Raw genomic sequence first — 15,754 nt, 5'->3', positions numbered from 1 at the left:
CAGTGAACAAACAAGGTATGTTGCTCTGTTAGTTTGTTACGTGGCTCTTTGGTGCGGATGCACCTGCCAAGGTAGGCATTGTAGTCACCCTCCCTTTCTCTCCTTTCAGTCCTCCCTCTCTCTCTCTCTCGCGTCTTCCTGGGAGGATTAGGGAGGAGCTGTGTTTGTGAGAGAACTGTTCAGTCAAAGAGAGAGGCAGGGGATTTACAGGGAGAGAGCAAGTGAGTGGAATCAGAGAATTAGTGAATCACAAAACAAAGAAGAGAAAACTAAGGTCTGAAAGAGCAACAGATCTCAGACATCTTAATGAAGCTACATTAAAGGTTGGTGCAGAAAAATATAGAAGAAACAGTGTCCTATCTGACACTGAAAGAGAAAACTGAAAAACCACTGAAAATAATCCAGGAAATTACAGAGACGCGAAAAAGAGAAAACGTGACTCACTAAAAAAGTAAAACGTTTCTTCAGCATGAAGGATCGTCTAGAGCAACTGAAAGCGGTAAGTACACAAATCAAAACAAACAGGGAATAGTTGTCAGTGTATGACAGTTAAAAGGTTTAAAGAGGTTAATAGGAAATCAACATTCACAAACCAGTTTTACAGGTTATATTCTGGGAACCTCCCATGGTCACCGTAATTCAATGACAAATGTGAAAATTGTGCCACCTGGATTTAAATCTGCCCATTCTTTATTTTCACACTTCGAATGTACACAGTGTACTAGCTTCCATGCCACCTATACATTTAGCAATGAAGTCTAAAATAAAAAATAATATTATACTGTTATTAAATGAAAGATATTATTATATTAGCACCTGTACCCGATAGTTAACTATATTCAAAATAGGTTGACATGGTAAATATAATGAATATATAAGTCCCTGAGCCACTAAACCATTTTCAAAGATCGAAAAGGCTGTATGGCATGGGGTAAAACCTGTTCTTTTTAGCAGCTAATGTGCTGGCTGAGGTATGTTTGATGACTGATTAACAAACCAGCTTTACTTGATGACTGAAACAATTACAAAACCAAGAAACCATTTACAGGGAGCTCTTTTCTTTCTTAACTATTTGTTTTTAGAGTATTCAATGTAAGAACATTGTATTGTACATTGTCTATACGATTTTATACATTTGTGGAGTATGCCAACATTGTCTTGATATCAGCCTCTTCTTATTACAATAAGAATTTGATAATAAGACTAAACTGAGGCTTTATTTTTATTCAAGTATAGCTGTTGTTTTGGAACTACTGTATGTGCATACAGATTTATTTTTCTTCCTGTAATATGTTGTATTTCCCTTCCCCCATTACACAGTTTAAAAAAACCCCTTAATAACATGTTACAGGTATTAGCAGATAATCCACTGACCATCTGCACCAAGAGAGACAGACTCTCAGAAAAAAGAGACAACTCGAGCGAGACCAAAAGATAACCAGCTGAAAAACATTCAGAAAGGAGATAAACAATGCAGCTTTTAACAGCAGAGACAGAAACTGCAAGACTAAAAAGATGATACAGACTGGTCATGGGATAGCCAAAGGAAGCATGAGTCACATAACTAGTGGCAGAGGGCTAGAAATAGACTAATGTGACAGGCTATGTGACATATACCAAGTGCAAAGATCAGAACCACAAAAAAGATATTTGTCTTTTTAAGAAATATGTAATTAAAAAAAAAGCTAGAGTGAAGTTTGAAATGGCATTATAATGTGAATAATTTATTGTTTTTAATATATTTTTATAGACAAGGGACACTGATGATCAAGATGAAGTTGACATCTCCATCGACAATGCAGCTTTTATGGATGACTTCTTTTCCCAGGTCAGATCTGAAAATCAATTTGCACTAAAATGTTCACTCTTGGCAATCAGCCATACACTACAGAGCTTCTAATACTTTCCATAAGAAGTGGTCTATTATGCAGGCAATCTAAATTTCAGTTGTTGCAATATGGTTTTGTCACAAACATGCAAATTTAACTTTTATTAAGGGTGGTAAAGTAAACTTCAAAAGCAATTTTTAAGTCTAAACAGAGATAGAGAAAATGTTAGGAAGAAAATGAAAAGGAAGATGAGAGTATTTTAAATATAATCATTGGGAATAGAAACATCACCAAAGTTCTTGACGTTATTTCAGCAGTCAAGAAGGTAAAAATTTAAAACAAGGATTTGGTTATTATTTTGTGCTGCTTGCACTTAGGTACACTAACTAGTTGGGGTGTCTGCAGGGGGCCAAAAAAGCACAAACTTAATTATCTATTCATCCAAATACAGAAAGACACCACTCAATACATAACAGATAACCTACAGCCCATAACAAGCGCTCTGAAACGTACTTTCCACTGGACCAAACTGCCTTCACATTATGGGGGTAGGGCAAATATCCTAAAAATGTTTCACCTGCCCAAATATCTGTTTATCTTCAACACCTCCCTTATATGTAAACAAATGGTTAAGGAAATTGAATTTGAAATTGAGACGTCCATATTGGAACTACAAAGGAGAGTGGTGGTTTAACACAGATCTCTGTACTCCCAATTAAGCCCTCCAGGCAACTATCACGGATCTATTGCAACCTTACAATACATCCCATATAGGAAAAGGTGTAAACTAGATGCTAACCACCCAGTTTTAACTAATACTGTACCTACAGATTCTGGACCATTGCCCTTAAAACACATACAGCTAACCCATATCTATCCTCCCCACGTCTTCCTCTGTGGAAGCTGGTGACTAGGCTCTATATAGTATGCTGATCGCCATAGTTCCACCCCCTTTCCAGGCTTCCTGTGATAAATGGAAAATAACTATACCTAGCCTGGGTCTAGGCCACTGCATATGACGATACCTCATATTGTCCAAAGATAGTTTAAATACTGTTTAAATTCAACACCAGTTTTATTACTGATCTGAACGCCTAGCAAAATTTAAACATCAGAATAGGGAGAATTGCCCAAGGTGTTAGTAATCCAGCCCTGTTTTTTCACATGATTTGGTCATGTCCCAACATCCCGCTCTTCTGGAGTAAAATTGTGCGTGAACTACGTGCCTATCTTAGATTCCCCCAGGATGTCTTTGTGCAGACAACCAATGTTAAAAATTATTGTTATTTTTATTATTTATATCAGAGCTTTGCAGAGATTATTCATCATTCACATCAGTCCCTGCCCCAGCCATTCACACTATGATCAGTTTAATCACGAGCTGCATTAATGTTTTGAAGCACTTTCAAAGTTCACTGGACTTGATCTAAAACATGTACAGGGAATAATGTAGCCCTGTTGTAAAATATATGGCTATTAGATGTTACCAGGTCCGGACTGAGAATTAAAATAGGCCCTGGCATTTCAGGTATACAGAGGCCCAATCAGCCCACACAGAGACCCAAGCAGTCCCTACCAGCCCACTAAATACTGACTTTCTATGGCACCTTATAGCAGCCCCTCTGGCATTTGCCAGAACCCACAGATTGCCAGTCCGGGCCTGGATGTTACCAAGGAGTTACATGCCCATATAAAGTCACAAGGTTGCAGTAAAGTCAAGGTGATTTCGTATCCTTATATTGTAACTATAGAGGAAGCAGACTGCATGGTCACAAGGGGCCAAGACCACAGGGTCCCACTTTCTCTATAGTTCTAGAAAACTTAGTAGCCATCAGCCCGCACCACTTGTGGTGCAGCTCCCCTACGTCTCTCCTACCTATATTCAAGTGGGCAGTGCGAAGTGGTAGGGGAGCGGGTTGTGTATGGGTGCATGTTTGTGCTGCATATGTGCGCTGGGCCCCTCCAAAGATTTTTGGACAGGGGTCCAACATGAGGTAGGTACGCTGCTGTTGTAACTATAAACTATTGTTTTATTTGTTATAATATGGAAGTTTTTGACTTTGTTTTATTGTTGTTCAATAATATACCTGGAGCCCCTGGTGCATAAACAGGGGTTGAGTATTGTAGTTCACATTGCAAAACCCTTCCTCCAACACCTCAATGTGGACCCAACTGAATAAAGGAATCACAAAGTAATGGTGCTCTACTATCCAGAAACCCCTAAAATATTGTTTTTAAAGCTAGAGTGACATGTTCAATATAAATGTTGTGATTACATATTGCTTAAACCTGTAGAAGGGGTTTTGTAAGATTGGGTATTAACTTATAGTTCTAATGTGTGTAGCCTGAATAGTAATTGGGTTGTGGTGATGATGCTGATACGTCATCTTAATTTGACTAGCTTTCCCACCATGTCTTGTATTTAAAGCATTTCCACACTGTATTATGCACTTTGAGAAAGGCCTCGGAGGAGGCCGAATCGTTAGTCTCCCTTTTAAATAAAAATCTTGTGAATTTATTTAAGACCTGAGAGTGCGGGTCTCATTGACCTGTTATATATATATATATATATATATATATATATATATATATATCATTCTGCAGTTTTTAGCAGAGATGAGACATAAATATTTATATAGTTTTGAGGAAAGAGGAAATAGTGAGATTAGTTGGCACATCATTTAGTGGGAAGGTTGTCAAGCAGAGGATGACACGTACAAACAAGAATATAGGGATTTTCAGTTTTGACAGGAAGTGGAAGAAGGTTTCTTGTGGTTTGCCTTATGCTGTGAGTTGGTCATGCCTGATTGCATCTACCCATTAATTGGCATGTTTTGCAAAGGCTTAGGCCTTTTCAAAAACAAAGGAAAAAGGAGGTATGAGCATAATGTTTATATCTGAAGCAGAGGAAAAGCTTCTTTAAAGGGGACCTGTCATCCTAAGAAATAATTTCAGATTCCTTTCTATCATGTTGAGCAAATTAAAGTTTACTTACACTATATAAATTATTTAAATCTTGTTTATTTTAGTCTTGGAATTACACAATCATAGCAAGCTTTGCATCATGCCAAAATCTTGTCTATGCACAAGACTAGGGGACCTGAGGGAGAATGTGAGACGTGTAGTTACATCTAGGTAGTACAAAATGTATAGTGAAAGAAATTGCCTTCCCTATCTCTATGCCTGAGGCAGGTGCCCTTTAAATGTGCAGGTAGTAGAACTTACTTAGTGAACTCAATGTTATTTCATTTAATATTTGGTGCAAAAAGCAAATTTACACTGGGCAACAAATTATTATGCAGCAACCCGAGTGTCAGTGCGGAAAATTAACATGCACCTTTCATTTTTGTGCCTCGGTACACCATACAGTTTGGCAAATCTATGTTTTTATGGGGTCCACTTACCTTTAAGTCACTTTTGCCACACATAAAGCAGACAGTATATTAGTTTAGTACAGGTATGGGACCTGGTCGGGACCTTGGGTTTTTCCAGATAAGGGATGTTTCTGTAATTACTAATTTAACTAGAGATCTTTAAATATGAGGTGTTATGGGATAAATATATTTTGGTGGCTTTATCCCACAAACTGCACTAAATATGTTGATTCAGTAGCTGAAGTGAGCTCTAGGGCATTTTGTATGAACTCATTTAATTTTGGGGTCTCCAAATGCCAGTTAGTTCAATGATCCTATGTACAATGGACATCAAACTGTTGCCCCGGTAGGCATGTGTATGTGAAATGTGAATGTGTTTTGCTGCAGTGCTTTGAAAACCTGGTAATGCACAGATGGCTCAGCTCAATCAAGTAAGTGGTTGATGCAGGATATAGTACATAGAGGTCTACGCAAAATCAACCAGATGGAATACACCCTTGGGTACTTAGAGAGCCTAGAGTGCTTAGTTCATTTTCAGCCAGGCCTCTATTTCTCATTCTCATCTGATATGGTTTGTGGGGAAACTGATGTATTTCTAATATTGGAAAAGGGATTACCATCTCAGCCTGCCAATTATAGACATTTAAGTTTACCATGACATATATGCTGGGCAGGTTATTTGAAGGTTTGTTAAATGATCACATTCAAAATCACGTTCAAAAGTTTGTCAGGTAAAATGGGAGACCTAGAATTAATAGCATGTTCTAAAAATTATGATATAATTGGTATCACTGAGACATGGTGGGATAAACATGGGACTGGACTGTGGATTTAAATGGTTACACCCTTTGTAGGAGGAGGAGGAGTGTGTTTGTATGTAAAGCCTGAATTAAAGCCATGCACAAACGAAATAACCATTCCATATAATAATCCAGTCCTTAAGAGGGATATAAATGAGCTGGAGAGTGTGCAGAGACGTGAAATTAAACTGGTTAGAGGGATGGAAGACTTAAATTATGAGGGTAGACTGTCAAGGTTGGTGGTGGTTTTCTCTGGAAAAAAGATGCTTGCGAGGGGACATGATTACACTTTACAAGTACATTAGAGGACATTATAGACAAATAGCAGGGGACCCTTTTACTCATAAACTGCAACAGAGGCCACCCCTTCAGACTAGAAGAAAAGAACTTTAATTTGCAACAGCGTAGGTGGTTCTTCACAGTGAGGACAGTGATACTGTAGAATGCACTGCCGGGTGATGTTGTGATGACTTAATGCTTTTAAAGGAAACCCAAACCCTTTTTATTAAAATCCCCCCTAGCCTACATAGACCCCCCTCTCTGCTCCCCCTAGCCTAGGTGTTACCCTGGGTAAATTAGCAGAGAAGGGGATCTATGTAGGGTAGGGGGGTAGGGGATTTTAATAAAAAGGGTTTGGTTCTTCTTTAAGAATGGCTTGATGGTTTCTTGGACAGACATAATATCAAAGGCTATTGTGATACTAAACTCTATAGTTAGTATAGATATGGGTATATATCATTTATTTAAAGGTATGGAGGGGTGAGTGTATGGATGCTGGGTTTTCATTTGGAGGGCTGAACTTGATGGACTTTGTCTTTTTTCAACCTGATTTAACTATATAATTATGTTCTGGAGAATGGCATTATAAGCAGTAATCAACATGGTTTTTTGACGGATAGGTTTTGAAGTAAGGCAAAATTGATTGCTTTTTATGATGAGGTTAGTAAGAAGTTGGACTGTGGGGGTTCAGTAGATGTGATCCATTTGAATGTTGCCAGTGTTTGATACAGTGCCCCTCAAACAACTGCTTTCTAAATTAGGAATGCACCAAATCCAGGATTCAGGCTTTTTCAGTAGAATTTGGATTCAACCAAATAAAAGTGCCCACCAGAACCGAATCCTTAAAATCAGACAACTTTTTGCACCCAAGCAAGGAAGTAAAAATGTTTACTTTTTATCCCTTCCCAGACCTGATTTGCATATTTGAATTAGGGTTCAGATTCTGTTTTGTATTCCACCAAATTAGTCACAAAACATTCTGGATTCAGCCAAATGCCAAAATATTGGATCTGGTACTTCTAAACTAAGGTCTGTTGGTCTTCGTAATGTTATTTGTACATGGATAGGAAACTGGCTACAGGATCATGTGCAGAGGCTGGCTGGCAAAGATACATTCTCTACTTGGAGTAAGGTGGATTCCCACAGGGTTCTGTATTAGGTCATATTGTAAATAGTTTAGTGTTTGAAAATGGCACAAAACTATGCAGCCCAATTAATTCCATCCAGAATATGGGATCCTTGCAGCAGGATCTTGACAAACTTGCAGTTTGGGGGTGGCTAACTGGCAGGTGAGATTAAAAATTGATAAATGTAAAGTCAAGCACCTGGGATGTTAAAATATGTAAGTCACTTATACCCTTATTAGGACTGTAATATGCAAATCCATAATGGAGAAGGACCCTGGTGCCCTTGTAGATAATAAAGGAATTTTCTCCTCCATTGAGGCAAATTGAAGAGGCTTCACATAGAGGGTTTCTTCTTCCTCTGGATCACCTAGCAGTCAGTCAGGTTTCACATAGACAAAAAGTTTGAAGTTGATGAACGTGTATCTTTTCATTATGTACTATGTTTCATGGACCACTGTAAAATCATTGGATAGATACTTATTACTCTTAAGGAACTGCATCATTATCTTTCACCTACTAATGCCCATGTGCTGTGTCCCTGCTGTAGGTTAATAAAGGTTGCTGATTAGCTTGTAGTGCCCCATGATAAGGAAGCTTAAGATATTTTTGAAGCAATTTTAAGATTGATGGCATGCAGCTGAAATTCTTGAATGTGGAACAAATGCGCCAAAGAAGCAAATATTGTTCGGTAGTAATATCTCACTTATGTTTACCAACAGCAATTCACAGGAATGTCTGTAGGACATAAAAAAGGTAGCACAATTTTATGAATAATATAAATTGCTTTGAGGATATGAAATGGAAAAAAACCCATAATACTTTATCCTAGTGGAAGATAGTCACAGTTGTTTATGAGAGCTGCCAGAAACTCTTATAGCTGAACAAACAGCAAGAACTACATTCCAAGATAAGAAAGTCAAGTTCACTAATGCCATGGGATCAAAGCCTCATAAAAAAGCCATAAATAAAACAGAGGCCAAAACCAAAGAGTCAAAATAGGCCAATACAATCATATTTGAATAATTTAATAACCACCATTGTAACTGACTAAACAGTATCTTATTTTCAATGTAATGTGTTATAGCTTTAATCACCATTTTATCTGTTTAGATTGAGGAGAGCCGTCAGAACATTGAGAAAATTGCAGAGTGTGTTAATGAAACAAAGAGGCTGCACAGTGTGATCTTGTCTGCACCTCTCCCTGAGCAAAGTAAGTTGTTGCACTTATATTACTACAGATATTAAAATATAAATATGGCATTAATTAATATTGCATTAATATGTGGCCTCATTTGATCATTCAATCACTATATATCAAGCAAAATGTTTGTCATTTTGTATATCATGCCAGCTTCTGTTCATGTCAATATAGGCATTTACTGGGCATGTAGTGGACATTCTGTTATACACCACCAATCAAATTGGCACCAAAGATGTGTGCAGAACACAACATTAACCCTGGCTTTAACAGGTCGAAAAATACAGGGTTCTCCTCTGGCTATTGAGGTGCTAGGCAATAGACATAGCTGGTGCTACAATATTGATGCTAAACAATGCAATGACCTGGGGCAAATATTTTCTGTATGGTGCTTTTATATATGCAAATTTGCACTCATTATTGTGCCTAGTACATCAACTGCTGTTAGTAAATGAGGATCCAGAAATGGAGTAAGATAAGAGAGTGAACTGATGCCTAGGGCTGACTAGGTTCGTTTAAATGAGAACTAAAGCCTAACTAAAGAAGTAGCTAGAAATGTTGTTCATTATGTTTTGTGCTTCTGTTCCAGCCCAAAGCAACCACAGCCCTTTAGCAGTAAAAATATATGTCTCCAAAGATGCCCCAGTAGCTCCCCGTCTTCTTTTCTGTTGACTCACTGCACATGCTCTGTGCTGCTGTCACTTACTGAGCTTAGGGACCCACTCACAATGTACAGTACACATAGAATAGAAATGTCACAATATAAGGCTGATTAGTAACTAATACAGATATTTACTACATGGTAGCACAGAAACCAGTGCAATTAGCATCTGCAATTAGGGACCCCTAAGCTTAGCTTCTCAACAGCTGCTCAGAGTCCACGGAGCATGTGAGTGTAACAGACACTTTCCAAGATGGTGACCTCCTGTAACAAGTTAGAGGTCCTGGATCATTGCTGCTATTGACAAGCTGAAACTTTAGGCTAGTGCAATAAATTCAGTATATAAAATATGGTATTTTCAGTCACATTCATTTTTAGGGTTTAGTTCTCCTTTAAAGTAGACATATGTAAAAAGCAAGAATGTGCCACTGCATTATACTCTTTTAAATATACAAGAAATGGTTCTGCAAAAACCCTACTAATCCCACTCAACTGTTCCACTTCCTGCTGCCTCTTTTCTCAGGCTGTGCAGGGGAGCCGGCAGCACTCAGGACACTGTAGGATAGGAACCAATCAGCAGCTAGACTGACCTTTTAGGTAACTGAAGCATGTGTGACTGCAGGGCTGTGATTGGCTGTCCCCATCCTACTGTGCTTCCGGCAGGGACTGTTAGAACATGCCCATCCTTCAAATGAAACACAGACAGGGACATAGTAGATCTATAGGGAGCTCCAATAAAGAGGCCTATTATAATGGGTTTTAGCTATGCTATATGTATCCTTTAATATTATTGGTAACAGAGGGCTTACAAAATCACCACCTTAGTTCTTTACAGTCAAGAATGTGTTAAAAATCAGACTATAAATACCCACTATGATAACATGTTAGTGCTCTTGTGGATCTATTGATGGTAGCAAATATTTTGCTTAACATGGCCTCATCTGGATGTATCCACAGTAGAGTAGATAAAAGCATATAGAATCAAATTACTTTGGACATTGCAACCATATATGCATAACGTTCCCTCCCCTCTGCAACCTTTAAAACACTGTAGTTTATATTTTATGTAATTTATATTGCATAATCTGGTGGGCACCATGTACGGTGTAGGAGTAGCTTGGATGTTATTCCCTTTGTATAAGGGTTTATCAAACAAATGGTTTTGATATATGAGGACAGGGATTTGCATTTGTCATTGTCAGACACAACTCTTTGATCCATAAAACCTCCAGCACAAATTGAGTTGTGTCTTACAACGAAATGTGCACTTGCAAGTGCAGTTGTCCCTGATGTAAAACTGCTTCCTTCTTTTTTTCCTTAATTTTTATATTCTTTGTAAATGAGACTTAGTACATATAGATGTAGTAAATGTATGTCTTAGTAAGTATGCCCTAAAGATTCAAGTTTGGAAATGTTGTTTAAGGGATATCGCATCAAATGCAGCACTGTGACATATCCTGCTGCAACTGGATATGTTTCATTCTTCAATTTTACCATCTTTCACATTACTTAGACCAGCTTCTGTGTAATACACAGAATAATTTTGGAAGCTTAGGCCTGGTACTGTACGTTTGCTCTACTCTACGTTTGCTGTGTATAAAAGTAGGCCTCAAGGGTTTTACGGTTTGTCCTTTATTAGGTATTTTCTTCCTTTGAAATCTTTTATGTGAGCCATGGTGTTTACTTATGTCCATAAAGGGTCTTTTTCATGCATGATGCTCTAAGGGTCATGCTTTTATAGCTTTTAGCATCTTAGCAGTTGCACTTCACCGTTATTAAATGGGCCCTAAAGACTCAAGTTTGCATATGTTTTTTTTAGCATCAAAAGCTGCTCTGTGACATATCCTAAACAACTGCAACTGGTTTCTTCACTCTAATTATAGCTGGTCTAAGAAAAGCACAGGATAATTTTGGAAAGCTTAGGCCTGTATGTTTGCTCTACTTAGGTTGTGTAAAAGTAAAATGGTAATATTAATAGTAATAAATCAAAAAAAATTGAATTTCTTCTTTTTTTTTAAAGAAACAAAGGATGAGCTGGAGAATCTAACAATGGAAATTAAAAAAACAGCAAATAATGTGAGATCACGTTTAAAGGGTAAGTATATCTATTAGTGGCTAGAATTATACTTTGTCCATTGAGAAACAACAGACTTTGTACTCTTGGTACCGTGTCTAGCACTTTTGACAATATTACACCTCTTCTGTGCTACTCATTGGTCAGACCTCGCTTAGTAGTGGAAGGTGGAGTTGGGGCCCTTTACTTTATGAAAACCACAGGTCGCTCTCCTGGCTCAGGTCTCTCCTCTTTCCACATCCGGGATTGTTTTGGTGGGCTTCTATCATTCATCTGTACTTCTATTACTCTCTGTATCACTGGGACTGCTGCAGCCATCTTTTTTAGATTCAGGCACAAACTTTGACACCACTTCAGTACAGTCTAGGTCTAGGGACTCACAGTGGATAACACATCTATTTTCACTTATATTGAGACCAGCTCCCAACCAAAGTCCAGCACTGCTTCCAATGTTATACAGTATAAGAGATATTGTTTTTTTGTTGCCTTGACAGTGTTACATCCTTTCCCTGGTGCTCAACTGTTGGTATAGGACATACCTGATTCATTCTACAGTAATAATAGAAGACATTTGAGATTTATTATATTACCAACCAAGACTTTGAAAACATTTCATAAGCAGAACCTGGTCATAATATATTAACATTACCTGCAATAAAGAGATTGATTGCTGCTGTTTCAACCTCTTCGGAGAGAAGCTACCACTGTAGGCAAATCTCTGATCATCTAGGACTTTGTAAATAACTTCAAATCATGGTACCATAGGGACATACTCCTACAGTGATGGATGGAAACATTTTTGTAACATTTATGAAAGGGGTAGTTCAACTTTAAATTAACTTGTAGTATGATGTAGACATTGATATTTTGGTTGTAATTGGCTTTTTTCATGTTTTTTTAGTTATTTTGATTAGCAACTCTCCAGTTTCAGCAATATTATACATTCTTCACATCACATACTGTAGTCCTTGGTCCATGCAGGTAATTTTCTGATTCTCTCAGTACGCCTTATAGGTTCACTTTCTTCAGGCATATTGCAGTTGGCATCAGGAGTAGGAAAATGTCCTTCATCAAATGGAGCTTCTCCAAAGTCATTCCTAACCGGAGCAAGACGACTTGCATTTCAAATGCCAGTTCATATGTGTATGGTCCTTGCTGGCGTCTCACTTCAAGTGGTGTACTAAATTTAGATTGTCCTAAAAATTTTAAGGACAATCTAAATTTAAAAAAGGTTTAATGCAGAAAAGAGATCAGACCTTGGAAAAATAGATGTACCCAAAATGGTTTGCTATAATGTTATACATTCATACAATTTAGAAATGAAAAACTATACAAACGCTCTTTGCCCCACTTAGATATACAGTATCTTTATAAAAGTCCGATATATACTGTATGTATATTGACTGTATGTTTCCTTCTCTGTATGTTTGCTTCTCCTTCTGTTTCAGCAATGGAACAATCCATTGAACAGGATGATATGCAGTCATCAACAGACCTTCGGATACGAAAATCTCAGGTTCGATATTGCTTTGTTTGGCATTGGTTATTCAAAATACGAAACTAAGCACACATGGTTCTATGTAATTGTGAAAACAGGGAACTTTTTTCATAGCACAAGATAATAAAATAATGATTGTAAAGGCTGCACCAGGTCTACTAACCTATAGCAGCCAAACATATCTTTGCTTCCAAACAGATGTTTAGTAAATGTTACCTGCTAGATTGCTAACATTTATTACATTTTGCCCTCCAAGTACATACATACTGTAGCTGCATTTCTATTCTGCCGTGGTGCAGTTCCCTGAGACGTGTTTATCAACCAGGTTGCTGAAAATGCCAAGTGGAGAGCTGCTTTCAAAAAAAGCTAATTGACTCAAAAAGCATAAATAATAAAAAATGAAAACCAATTGCAAATTGTCTCAGAATATCACTCTCTACATCATAGTCAAAGTTAACTCAAAGGTGAACAACCCCTTTAGACTTAAACTGCAAGCAGAGGAAAGCAATCTACTGGTAAAGTCTGTGAAATTAAAACACTCTCTTGCTTGTTTTCAGTAAATGTTAAATGTCTCAGAAGCTATAAGTTATAATTTAAACTTTTTTCCCTATGTTTAAAAAAAATAGCATTGCATCACAGCTATGTTTAAAAAAATAAATATTACAAAATGCTAAAGGTTTAAATCTGTTTTTATAAAAAAAATTTATGGTGGGTGTTCTCTTTCCACAGCACTCTGTTTTGTCTCGGAAATTTGTGGATGTTATGACTAAATACAATGAAGCTCAGGTGGATTTCAGAGAGAGAAGCAAAGGCCGAATACAACGACAGCTGGAAATTAGTGAGTTGCCATTCTAATACACTCTAATTTCATAATAAGGTAGCAGTTTTTGAGACAATATGAGAGGATAAACAAATAAAAGCTGGTAAAATATGATTTTAAACTTGCAAAATTCTGAATCTACACTTCCATTTGCATTGTATGGCATCTGGATTTGTCTTAGTTGGAATGAATAAAGTTTATTTTTTCCACAATTGTTTTCCAAGAAATTGTACAAAATCACAGAATTACAGTTGACATTCTGTACACATTTGTGTCTGTGACCATGACTTATTAGTCATGGAGGTTGATAACCCATACAAATCTCTGCAATTGGGACCCCAGGTCTCCCCAATTCCTGACGCCAATCCAACCAATGCTACGTGTCATCATCTACCCATTGACATCGTCATCCCTACCCTCTTTATTACCGTGACGTGACAAGAAGGTAGCCATTTCTTAAAGCTGTAACCAATTGACATGTGTGGTCCAGATATGAAAGTAAACTGAACTGGCTTAACATGTGAACTAGACAAAGAAAAACTGCGTGGAAACAGGATATGTGAAATAGCATTAGAAGCTGAAAAGTATCTTTATGAAAAATAGAAAGAAAAAAAAGTCAGAAAATTCCCATATTTGAGAGCTTTTTGGATAACGGACTTTTGGATTATAGATCACATATTTGTGTTAGGTTTTTCCTTGTATAGTACAATTTTGTGTCTCTCTTTGACTGATTTGTGATATGTAATTTAGCAAAAGCTTTTAATTAAAAGGCACTGCTTTCCCTTTTTTCTTAACTTTGCTTGATATGGTTAATCTGAAGCTTTTGCATAAACCTTAATGTTGTCCTTTTCACTTTGCACTTCCCGCCAGCTGGCAAAAGTACCACAGATGAAGAATTGGAAGAAATGTTAGAAAGTGGAAATCCTAGCATCTTTACTTCAGGGGTAAGAAATAAAAACGGGGAAGAGATATTTAAAATTTAGAGGGGGAATGCAAAAAATGTGATTTGCTATTCTCTTCAAGTTAATAATTCTTTTACAGGAGCAGAGGTAGATGACAGATGGACATGTTTGGTTTTCAAGCCAAGGAATAGCTGAAAAGAAAATAATTTTAGAAACTGATTCAAAAGAAGGGTCTGAAGATTTCTAATCATCTGAGGCTAAAGTGGGTTATGTATGGCGTTGCTAACTTCGGTTGTGGGGGGGGTCCAGTGATGTCAGAGGCAGAGCCATGATGTGGCGATTGGCCGATCAACATGTCAATATCAGGGAATGCTGCCCGGTTTTCCTAATTTGGAAATCCAAAAACAGGCTGTCCAGGTTAAAACCAGACAGGTGGCAACCCTAGTTATGTACAAAGTCATAACTAGGGACAGTGATATAAGAGCAATGGCACATAGCACGAGCCAAGTGGTTGTAGACAGAAGAGGCATGTGTCTAGGGCCCAACGGTGGGGGCGCTAGGGCACATACCTCGCCTGCCTCCTCTTACTCCAGCTGTCAAGAGGAGTTGCAGAGATTTTCCGAAGGCAGGATCAAGGAGGGACCTGTCTTGGGAGCACTTTGTGCTGGCCCAGCGATGAGCAGTATGCAATAGTTTTGAGCTACAATGACCTGACACTTGCGTACCCAAAGGTCTCAGGCTATTCTCATTGAGGGGTGATTCTGAACATTTTTCATCCATCCAGTGAACAGAAAATAGTTTGAGCGAAAAAAACATACCGTACTGAATAACCTTGTATGAAGTTTATTTAAAAGTTGAGGGCTAAGCTTGATGTGTAAGTTCTCTTTATCTCTTGTATTGATCACTTTTTGAATGTCATTTGTTTAGTTTATGTATGCATCCTTCTGTTGTTGAGCACTGCTGAATTTGCTCCTTATAAAGCATTAATATTAATAATAGCAATAAGTTGGAATCTCATTTGTTTTTAACTCTTTCCACAGATAATTAATGACTCACAAATATCCCGTCAGGCACTAAGTGAAATTGAATCCAGACATCGAGATATTGTACGACTGGAGAGCAGCCTAAAAGAACTCCATGACATGTTTATGGATATTGCCATGCTTGTGGAAAACCAGGTAACCTAAACATG

At 37.7% G+C, this 15,754-nt stretch overlaps 1 protein-coding gene across 8 annotated transcripts in view; it reads left to right on the top strand.

Moving 5' to 3' along the window:
• The first annotated feature begins 148 nt into the window (after positions 1-148).
• stx3.L (syntaxin 3 L homeolog) overlaps positions 149-15,754 on the top strand; it is a 28,573-nt gene continuing 12,967 nt past the window's right edge. For 5 of the 8 annotated variants that reach the window (XM_041568499.1, XM_041568496.1, XM_041568495.1 and 2 more), the window contains exons 1-8: positions 149-499; positions 1,751-1,828; positions 8,520-8,619; positions 11,289-11,363; positions 12,791-12,858; positions 13,570-13,678; positions 14,531-14,604; positions 15,603-15,740. In XM_041568499.1, the coding sequence (XP_041424433.1) occupies positions 470-499; positions 1,751-1,828; positions 8,520-8,619; positions 11,289-11,363; positions 12,791-12,858; positions 13,570-13,678; positions 14,531-14,604; positions 15,603-15,740 (672 nt within the window). In that variant the 5' untranslated portion in view covers positions 149-469. The remainder of the gene's footprint in view (positions 500-1,750; positions 1,829-8,519; positions 8,620-11,288; positions 11,364-12,790; positions 12,859-13,569; positions 13,679-14,530; positions 14,605-15,602; positions 15,741-15,754) is intronic. The other 3 variants (XM_018242278.2, XM_018242277.2, NM_001092853.1) reach the window with 3 other exon arrangements.

This window comes from Xenopus laevis, chromosome 7L (assembly GCF_017654675.1).
Source record: "Xenopus laevis strain J_2021 chromosome 7L, Xenopus_laevis_v10.1, whole genome shotgun sequence".
NCBI lineage: Eukaryota > Metazoa > Chordata > Amphibia > Anura > Pipidae > Xenopus > Xenopus laevis.
This window is presented reverse-complemented; position numbering and strand designations above follow the sequence as displayed.